We start from the raw sequence: 11,114 nt of genomic DNA, 5'->3' as shown, positions 1-11,114 counted from the left end.
ATTCTAAACTTTATTTTTTTTAAAATAATTTTTTATTTTAAAAAAAATTATTTTTTTTATTTATGTGGTAATGTCAAATCAGCATCGGTTGACTGACTCTGTGGTATTTAACGATCACATCAGCATTGCCGTTAATTTCTAATAGTCAATATCGATCAATATTATCCGTTTATAAACTCAATTTGATTAAAAAAATTGAAAGAGACTTAATATTTTCTTTAATTCTTTGAAAACTTTTTATATCACTAAACCTAAAATCATTTAAATTTTGTTTAATTCAATATATTTAACAACAACCTTCTAAATCTAGTATATTATTATTTTTAAGAATTCTTTTACACTACATTGTTGTAATATTAATATAAAATCATTTAAATTTAATTATAGAGTATATATTAATATAAAATAAACAAAACAGTTAATTTAAGTAACACAATATTCATTCAAGTCACATTTAGATAAATATTTTTTTATACTCAGATATAACATGTTACAAATCAACTAAAAAAATAGTTTATAATGTAAATATAGGATAAATCTTAAGATTACACATGAATTTTAATTTAATGTGCAATTTGACATATCAACTTTGATTTGGTATAATTATACATATGAAACTTTGATTGTAGTTTAAATATATAAATGAAACTTTAATTTTGATTTAATTGTACACATTTAAAAAAGACAAACACTTCAATTTACCCATATATTGGATAAACATAACGATTTTTGAATGTAATATGTAAACATAAAATGGTTCTATAATGATAATTGTGTAATTAATTTATGAAAATTGAATCAAATAAAAATCTCATATACAAAAATGTATGAAACCAAAGTTCATGAATAACAATGCACATTTGACATTTGTTCAAAACTTATGTAGAGTTTTAAGATTTATCCCTAATATCTATATATATTGATGGTAAAGTTTACTTAAATATAAATAAATTTATAACATTTTTAGTTAGAAAACTAAATCATTTGTGCTGAAATTGCCTAAATTAATTTATTAATTTTGAAAAAAAATATAATTTTTCAATTTAAAAAAAAAAACCCTTGGGCCATTTTGAAGTCACCCGTGTTTACACACATAGATAGCATAGTATCTCAATATTTCATCTTTCTATGTCTCAATCTCTAGACAAAACAAACACTTGCCTTTCTTCGTTTGTATTGCAATTCAATATAGCCTTTTGAACTTAACCAAAAGAAAAAGATTTCCGAATTAAAGATAATTTTAGTTCAATACATAAAGAAAAATATACATTATTCATTAATCTATATTAACTAAATTAATGGCAATCACATATTGAAACTACAGCTCAGTGGCGTATCTAGCCGGGCTAGCAAGGTCAAGGCCCCGACCCCCCTAAAATAGAAAATTATCCATTTAACATTTTTAGAAATTTTAAAATTTGAAATTAGTAAAGATAAAATTGTACTTTGCCCCCTTAAAAATGATAAAAATTTGATTTAATCTTCTAAAAATTATAAAAATATAAACTATTAAAAGTTACAATTTAATTTCATCCCAAAAAAAAAATTCTAATTTCATCCCTACTTTAGCTTCTTTCATTTAACAACTTCATTCAACAATATAAATGTGAATTACTGATTTACAATCGACAAAGGTTTATTGTAAATAAAATAATTTTGTATACTAATAATAAGTGGATGATTTTAATATTTTTATAGTATAAAATTATATTTATACATTATTTGGGTATGTTTAGGGATGATATAATAATACAATATGATATATGTCTAATAACCCGATAATATACATTAAAACGAACCTTGAATTTTGTAATTATGATATAAAAATAATTTAGTGATTAAATATGTAATTTAATTTTTGAGACATAAAAGAGACATATTTTTGAAATCTTTGAAATAAACAACTTAAATGAGATGATATTTTTGAAATCTTTGAAATAAACAACTTAAATGAGATGATGAAAGTTTAAGTATCAATTAAAAATTACATGCCAAATTACAAAGTTTAAATATTATAAGTTTACTTGCAAATGTTCAAGGAATTATTTTTCATTGATGACCACCTTTTTAATCAATTTCCTTTTGAACGTGGAATTAGACACTGAATTATCTTTTCCGGAGGTTCAACCTAAATAATAAACACATATCAAATGTTAGTTTTAGGCTTTATGACATATCAAGAAAAAGCTTTAACTCTTTTAATTATGAAACAAATGTAACAATAAGCACTTACCTCTGAAAGCACACAGTCAATATGTGAAATATAGTTGCATTCTTTGCAATAATAAATGTCATGCTCTGGGTTTCTTTGTGTTTCACATGTATCACAATAGTATTCTTCATAATCATTTTCAAACACCAAAGTTGTGAGTACAAGTGGATGCAAATGACGTTTGTGCTTGACGACGGAAGGTAGTGAAATGCATTCAAGATGTATATAAAACAAACACTTGAGGCAGCTGAACAACGTGTCCTTACAAGCTTCACCACATGCATCACATTGGGGAGATTCATCACCGAAAAAACCTTTCCCCAAATGTAGAAGATGGTGATCGGCATGGCAATTATGTTTTATCTCACGAAATTGATACTTAGCGCATGAATACACTACACCAAAATAGGCTTTTAGCGGCGCTTATTTAGGCCTTTAGCGGCGTTTTTTAACGCCACTAAAAGTATTTGCTGCGCTTTGAGAAGCGCCGCTAAAAACGCCGCTAATGACAGCGTCGCTAACTTTAGCGGCGCTTTTCCCATAAACGCCGCTAAAGACCATGATCTTTAGCGGCGCCTCCCTACAAATGCCACTAAAGACCAAGACCTTTAGCGGCGCTTCCCCACAAACGTCGCTAAAGACCAAGACCTTTAGCGACGCTTTTCCCACAAACGCCGCTAAAGATATTGAGCTTTAGCGGCGCTTTTTCCCACAAACGCCGCTAAAAATATATCGTTTAAAAAATATATTTTTTTCAAATAATATTTATTTCTATGATAAATATTATATTATGTTTTAAGGATAAATAAAAATATTATTTAAATTAAATTTTCTACGAAAATTTTAACTTTAAAACTAAATATAAATATAACAATTAATGAATTTAAATTTAGAATTTAAAATAATAAATTAATAACACAATTAAAATCCAAAAGTTAGACCACTTAAGTAAAAATACAAATTTAGAATCAAAACTAAAATAAATAATATATATGCAAGGTAATAAAATATACAATGCATTTTCTTAATCAAGTAAATCTTGGTAATAAAAGATATAATACATTTACTTAATCAAGGAAATCTTGTAATGAACTCAAAGCAATGAGCCTTAGAGAAAAACTTTTGAGCATGGCTTCGAATTTGAACCGCAAATTTGGCTCCTACATGCTCTGCAAGAAAATAAGAGTAACTTAATTTGTTCAAACCATAGTGAACATGGCAAAGATACGTAAATCAATTCAACTTTTTAAGATAGTTTTATAATGTTATAGTAAATTAGGTGTCTTATAATGTTATAGTAAATTATTAAAAAATACATCTAAAAAATATATCTCAACTTTTTAAGATTGTTTGTGGAATAAAAAAAGTACACTACTGATATATCTACTCACTTAAGTCAATATAGGTGGAAAGTATTCATCAATATAAATTTAAAATATTAGAACATATCATGCTTAAATTCCAGTTAAACCCTTAAGCCTATATTCTTAAATTCCAATTACCATCAACAATTGCAGAATCTCCTAATTAGCTTCTTTGTAGAATATTTGAACATGATATTCCATAGTCAGAATACATACATCAACAGGTTAAATCAAAGTATTAGAACATATCATGCTTAAAGATAATAATTAGATTTATCTAAAATCAAGCCCAATTTAACTAGTACTAAGTAAACCTATTTCAAGTTTTTTTTTTCTGGGCAGCCCAATTTTTGGAAAAATTTAGAACAAACCTCAGGTAAGCATAAGTGAACGTTATGGGATCCTTTCTGCCATGCAGAAAACATAAAACATTAGTTCAGAGAAGATATATACAATTAAAAATACAATAAATAATAAAACAGAAGAGTAATTTTACTATTGAAGTGTGATGAACTTGAAACTCAAAGCATACAGCACAAATGGTGATGCAAGAAATTCCTAATCAGAGTGTTTTACAAATGTTTTCACTTCTAGAACTTGTTAACACTTTGAGAAATATATAGGTGTTTGATTTACCCAACAGCTCTGCCCATGATGTATTTTTGTTGCAACCAACGATTACTAGATGTGTACAACATTCTGTCATCGTAGAGATTAGCGTCTCTTGATGAATATGTCCAGTCAAAAGATTAAAAAGGTTAGCATACTCAAGCAGTAGCTGTACATATGAAGATATTTAAAGAATGATCAACCACACACACACGCACACATATGAAAAAATGAGAAGAACTTGGAATGTATTTAAGACCATTCCACAAGTAAACAAACAAAACTATTTGGAAGTGTCCACTCTCCACTTCATTGGTGGGGAAAGAGATTTTAATAGTCAGAAAATATTTTCATGATTGATAATAAAAAGTTTAAAGTTCGTTGAAAACAAATAAACAAACCACAACTTGTATTTGCTCACATTCAACTAGCTTGATATCAAGGATATGCTACCTTTAGTGAGTATATCAGCTTCTTTGCTATATCGCTACTCATGAACCTGACAAAGCATAACCAAACATGCAATGTACTAAATCCAGCATACAGAATAACCAGGCGGGGACCCGTTAATTCAAATAATTTACAGCCATAACACCTATATAAATTTCAGAAAGAAAATGTTCAACCACTAGTACACAGCTCATGAACAAGACTGTTAGAGTTGACCATGGTGTTAACCTTATCAAAACTATTTGTTTCTACTTTCTAGAGATTTTCTACATCAGAACATGAGAACCTTCTGTCACTTGTCGTTCAAGCAGTTCAACATTTGGCAAATTTAAATTTATATGACTATCACAAATCAAAGCTCAAAATTTTTAAATACTTAATTTTAAATACATGTAAAAAATTGGCTCACTCGTTTGAAACCGGGTTTCATACTCCCAGATAGCACAACCACCACCGGCGACTCGCTCCCAATAATGCGCAAACATAACAAGAATAATTTAAACATACTCGATTAGTTTGAGACGTAAGCTTAATTTGATTAATTCCTCTAAATCGAATTCATTTTCTACTCCGAGTATATCCAACAATTAGATTCACTTTTAATGCACATACTGAATGCACCTAATAAAAATGATTATATATATAAAAAAAACTTACATGAATTATGTACCAAATTGCAAATGTTAGGCAAGAAGCTAAAGCCAACAAGGAGCCTAAGACTTGATCGCCAACAGCAGCATGTTTGGTGCCAGTATGATGGTGTCCACCATGTTTGACTATGTTTATGTTGGTTGACCAAAGATTAAGTTCTTGAATTATTCTGGTATCAAAACCTATACACTAAAAAAAACAGATTATATGAGGAATTGTGAAAGTTACCTTTCAAAGATGAAAGCAAGTGGAGTTATACAAGCAGTGGCGAAGATGAGTCTGTAAGCAATGAGTGCTCTCATGCTCATTCCCTCAACTACAGCCAATTTATAGAACGCAATCACACCTGCAAAATAAAAATCAATCATCCAAGAAAATAAATATTGGGTCACAGACACCAAAAAGCTTCTGGTTACTCAAAGGGTCTGAGAGTTGCCTTTGGCTTCTGAACCTCTGAAACTGGACTGGAGCAAGCTACCAAGCTCCTCTTCCCCCGAATCACTACTAAATCGCGGCGTAATTGAAGTTCAATCTTTTCGATATTTCTTCTCCTCAGCTGATGGTCGATTGGCCTGACACTTCCCCCAGGTGGGTGACTGCCCTTATCGTGATTCCCTCCTTCTTTCGGGTAAAGGTTAGAGTGATGAAGGGAAGGCTCGAGGTCGAGGTGGAGCTCCCACCATTCCCTCTTTTAGTGTTATCAAGTCTTCTGTGGAGGTAGGAAGCCAGCTTCTCCCTTCTTTGACGCTCCGCTTCAACATGATTTAGAGGCTCTTCTCTTCCATTAGTCGGTTTTCTCCCCTATTTTCGAGGCCTCTTTTCAGGCTCTACGACTGGACTACTATCGGCCTCCTTAACAACGGAAGCTTCAAGATCAGAGTGATCTGAATCCCCGACACCCCATTTGATTTCACCACACCAGATGAAGGTAAAATTACACTTGAAGTAAACGAAAGCATAGCTTCTCCGTTGCTCCCTCTTGAATTAGGCGACCTCTTCTTGTTCTCCACGGCGAACGGAGATTTTCCTGTGAACAAATTCCCATTCCCACTTCTCTTACTCTCACCAAAATTCAATATCTCTCCAGATTCAGGTTTCAACAAATGAGAAGATGAATTCCCATTCCTCACACTGCTACTCTCATCAAAGAAGATGAATCGTCTTTGGTGCCTCCATTTTAGGGGGAAATTTGGAGTTTTTTCGTTTTTGGGTTTTAGGGGGGAAATTTGGGAAAAAATCAGCGCGAAATTTTTTAAGTAAAATGAATTTTGTGGCGTTTTTATAAAAAACGCCACTAAAAATAAAATTAAATCGTAAAATTTCACGTTTTGAAAATTTTCGTATTTGCGGCGTTTTTATGAAAAACGCCGCTATTGCTTACATTTTGCGGCGTTTTTCTCATAAACGCCGCTAATGATTGACTTTTTCTTACAATTGTATATTTAATTATTATATAATTCATATCAAATTTAAATAAATAAATTTTGAAAATTTAAGTAATATTTAAAAGAATTAGATAAATTTTAAAATTTTTATATAATTTTTTATGTAAGAAAACAAAAACAAAAACAAAAAATTTTAAAATATGAAAAAAAACTTTAAAAAACTATATCAATGATAATTTTAATAAATTAAAATTCATATTATCTCTTTTATTGTCAATCTGTTACATTAATTTATTTATTTATCAATTTTTTCAAAAATCTAATATTTAAATATATCAAATGATTTAAACCATTTAATCTAAATTTAGATTAAATATTTTTAAATATAAAAACATTAATTAATTGTATAAAATTTCATCATTTAACAAATCTAAAGTAAACCTTAAATCCTAAACCATTTAATATGTATAAAATTGATCTATTATCTCTTATATAATTTAAACTATAATCATAATTTTAATATATTAAAATTAATATTATCTCTTTTACAATTATATAAGAAATTATTTAATATATAAATTAAAAAATACCAATTAATCTAAACCCTTAACCCCTATCTCCTAAACCCTGAATCATAGAACATAACCCCTAAACCCCTAACCCCTCTTTTACAATTATATAAAAACTTAATTAATATATGAATTAAAAATACTAATTAATCTAAACCTTAAACCCTAACCCGACCCTAAATCTTTAAACCCTAAATCACTAACTCTTAACCTCTAACCTTTAACCCCTAACCCCTAACTACTAACCCCTAAATCTTATTTAATATATAAATTAAAAAACACTAATTAATCTAGACCCTAAACCCTAACCCAAATCCTTAACCCCTAACCCCTACACCTTATTCAATATAAATTAGAACACACTAATTAATCTAAACCCTAAACCCTAACCTGACACTAAATTCATAAACCTTAAAATACTAACTCTTAATCTCTAACCCCTAACCCCTAAATTACAACCCTTAAACTAGAATCCTTAATCCATAATACATAATTCCATAATCTAGAAACCTTAAAATTGTAACTCCTAAACCGGCCTTAAATCCTAAATTAACCATATACCCTAAACCATATATATTAAACCCTAAACTATAATGTTAATTAATTAAATATTTTAAAATTAATATTATCGTCTCTTTTACAATTTAAGTTTTATGATATTTTATTTTACTCATAATTTAATATATTTTTCTAGTAAAGTAGTTTAAATAAACTGTGATTGAAAATAATAATAAATAGTTAGGAGTTAGGACTTCTCTTTAATAAAAAATTTTTGTATTAAAAAATATTATTTGTTATCATTTAAATGTAAATTTGACCAATATATAATAAATACAACGAAATATCTATTTTTTTAACTTATAATAAAAAATAATCAAAAGCGGGCATTAGCGGCGCTTTTTCAAAAATGCCGCTAAAGGCCCAAGCATTAGCGGCGCTTTTTAAAAAACGCCGCTAAGGCCCGAGCATTAGCGGCGCTTATTCAAAAACGCCGCTAAAGGCCCGAGCATTAGCGGCGCTTCTTCACAAACGCCGCTAAAGGCCCGAGCATTAGTGGCGCTTATTCAAAAACGCCGCTAAAGGCCCCAAAACTCAGAAAACGACGTCGTTTGGCTTAGGTTTTTGGCGGCACTTTTTGGAAAACGCCGGTAATGCTTATTTTTAGCGGCGTTTTCCAAAAAGCGCCGCTAATGCTCGACCTTTAGCAGCGTTTTTATAAAAGCGCCGCTAATGCTTGATTTTTAGTGGCGTTTTTTATCCAAACGCCGCTAAAAGCCTATTTTGGTGTAGTGATAGTGCATTGGGAAATTGCATGCTACACAAAAGAACATCATGCCTTCAACGTCTTCATTGCAGGCTTTGCATGGAGGTCCCGACTCGGATGGTAACGGAAATATGGGAAGAGGATGTTGTGGATGGAACGAACTTTGAACTTCCTCCGGTATGTGCTTGAGACAAAATTCGTGTAGAAAGAATCTTGAACAATAAGTTTAAGCATATATTATACCGCATAGGCGTTGTCTACATGCCATGCAAGTCAAATCAAAGTCTGGCTCTGTTTGTAAAATGCCAATCTTGCATCGTGTAATTAGATGGGGGTGACTAAAATGGTTGACTATGGTTTTCACTTCTCTCACTTTTTGGGTTTCATCTTTTGAAGTAGCACATTTGTTGTCAAGGTCGAAAAAACAAAGTTTACAGCTATAACGTGAACCAATACAAAGTTCTTCACATCTATCACACACAAATATTGTTTCTTCTTCATAATCATCATTCCGTATTAATGGGTGAGGATGAAAAGAAACACTTAGTATCTGAAAGAAAAAAGAAGAAGAAATTGTTAGAGATAAGGATAATTTATTGTTTCTCCGCTTTCATTTTGGAATTTTAAATATATTATTTCTATTCTACATATTGTCAAATTGTGATATGATTAGTATATTAATAATCTTTGAAAACAAAAATAATAAATTATTACATAGATACTAACCATCTCCGATCCCAAACTTCCATCGTGAAAATTCTCTTCCATTCTTTGAGGATCTAAAAGCATCTCTTCCGGAGGTTCAAGTACCTAAGTCCAAATGTTTAGTTTCATACTTGTACAAAATAGAACAAAACCATTGTAATAAATTTAAGATAGTTAATAGCATTGGTTGGCTGTGGTTTGAAATTTACTAATTATATGTCCCTTTTTTCAGTATGCATATTTTTATTGTGAGTTAAAAGACAACTATTTTAGTTATTACAGTTGCCTTACCTCGGATAGGACACAATCAATATGCGCAATATAATTGCATTCTGCACAATAATAAACATGGATTTCTGGATTCCTTTCTGTCTCACACATGTCGCAATAATAATCTCTCGAATCATCTTCGGCAAAAGGACTTGTAAGAGTAAGTGGATGCAAGTGACGTTTATGCTCAAAACTAGACGGTAGTGGTATACATTTAGGATGTACATTGAAATCACACTTTCTGCAACTGAAAATGGAGTCATTGCAAGTTTTACGACCACATGCATGACAAGATATCCCTTTGATAATGCTCTTCCCCAATTGTAGAAGATTGTGAGGATGACAACTATGCTTTGTAGCACGAGTTCGATACTTGGCACATGAAACGTGAAAGTCAGCATCGCATGTATTGCAATAAAAGCTGAAACCATTGACTTTCTTCCTACAAGCATAACATCGAACTTGTTCTCGTGCATTAAAGAAAGGTCGAGGGTGAAGAATGTGGTGAGGGTGAAACGGACTGCTTAGAACTTGCATCGGCATGTCATTCATACATGATTCATGTATCAAAAATTTACAAGGAAGACAGATAAAAGATAATGTACCTTGGACCTCCAGTTTGCATGCAACGCACTTCAACTTACTTGACTGCCAAAAGGTTTTAAATATATTTTCTCCAAGCTCGCTCATTGGCGAAACCTTGCAACGAGTCAATTGATGTGGGTGGCTGAAATGGGGAGTTGTGGTTCTTCGGAGATCCTCATCATCACGTTTGGCTATCTCATTCTCATCATTTATAATAGCCACTGCACATTTGAAATCGAGGTTGAACTCACAGTATATGCACTTGTAAATGATGTAATTTGCCGAGAATCTTCTACATGCATCACACACAATTATGTCTACCAATTTGAATTTGAGTGGATGGGGGTGAAAAGCATCTTTTTGTATTTGAGGCGGCATTGCAGCACATACTTTGTGCATTGCAAAGCCTTCGTCTTCACAAATATAAGCTGGACCGTTAATGACATCCAGGCACCCGGCGCATTCATACTCCTCCTCATACGCCTCCCTAAAGATGAGCTTATGGTGGTGGGAAAAATGTTGGAACTTCATTTTAGAGGACCGAAACAAAGAAACAATGAGAGGACCGTAACAAAGAAACAATGACAATAATTGAGAGAGTGAGAAAATTGATTGTAAGTTGAAATTCTTGATTGATGAAATATTTTTAGTTTTTTACCTATGATTTATTTTTCCTTTAACGAAAAGTATCTACTATTACTTTTAATCTAATTTTGGAATCCCCAAACAGCCAAAACCATGCTTCAGAAGATTGACTTTAAATATTCTTCCCTTTCAAAAAAATTTTTTTGTGACAAGCTGGAGGATTAATTGAATTTTGAACCTATATAATAAAATGTATAAGAAATTAAAATATATTGTAATTTAAAACAAAGTTATAACAAAATATAGAAAAAAAAATTAAATGGATCTATTTTAATTCATTATAAATTTATATTAAATTTTTATTATCATTTTAATTATATTTTTACATGAACGTCAAGATAATAAAATTAATATAATTTGTACATGGACAAACTTTCTACATTAATGTATTTATCATGTTTATTT

At 30.7% G+C, this 11,114-nt stretch overlaps 1 protein-coding gene and 1 long non-coding RNA gene across 2 annotated transcripts; both read right to left on the bottom strand.

Annotated features, from left to right (window-relative positions):
- Positions 1-3,220: 3,220 nt before the first annotated feature.
- On the bottom strand, positions 3,221-6,508 carry LOC107962402 (uncharacterized). Its single transcript, XR_001701611.2, has 3 exons — positions 4,213-6,508; positions 3,948-3,983; positions 3,221-3,381 (listed from the first exon to the last, which is right to left on the bottom strand). It is a non-coding gene; the product is annotated as an uncharacterized lncRNA (long non-coding RNA).
- Positions 6,509-8,004: 1,496 nt separating this feature from the next.
- On the bottom strand, positions 8,005-10,684 carry LOC107889573 (uncharacterized). The gene is made up of 3 exons (XM_041081644.1): positions 9,501-10,684; positions 9,231-9,314; positions 8,005-9,054 (listed from the first exon to the last, which is right to left on the bottom strand). The coding sequence occupies exons 1-3, from the start codon at positions 10,593-10,595 to the stop codon at positions 8,731-8,733; spliced, it is 1,503 nt and encodes a 500-aa protein (XP_040937578.1). The 5' UTR covers positions 10,596-10,684; the 3' UTR covers positions 8,005-8,730.
- Between the last annotated feature and the right edge of the window lie 430 nt (positions 10,685-11,114).

This window comes from Gossypium hirsutum, chromosome A11, assembly GCF_007990345.1.
Source record: "Gossypium hirsutum isolate 1008001.06 chromosome A11, Gossypium_hirsutum_v2.1, whole genome shotgun sequence".
Taxonomy (NCBI): Eukaryota; Viridiplantae; Streptophyta; class Magnoliopsida; order Malvales; family Malvaceae; genus Gossypium; species Gossypium hirsutum.
Note: the sequence above shows the minus strand (reverse complement) of the source record. Positions and strands in the feature narration are given on the sequence as shown.

Excerpts from the sequence above, each read along its gene's own strand:
- LOC107889573 (XM_041081644.1), bottom strand. The coding sequence starts at position 10,595 with ATGAAGTTCCAACATTTTTCCCACCACCATAAGCTCATCTTTAGGGAG. Across the intron at positions 9,315-9,500 it reads TTGATTGTGTCCTATCCGAG|GTACTTGAACCTCCGGAAGA; the intron begins GTAAGGCAACTG and ends ATTTGGACTTAG. Across the intron at positions 9,055-9,230 it reads GAAGTTTGGGATCGGAGATG|ATACTAAGTGTTTCTTTTCA; the intron begins GTTAGTATCTAT and ends TTTTTCTTTCAG.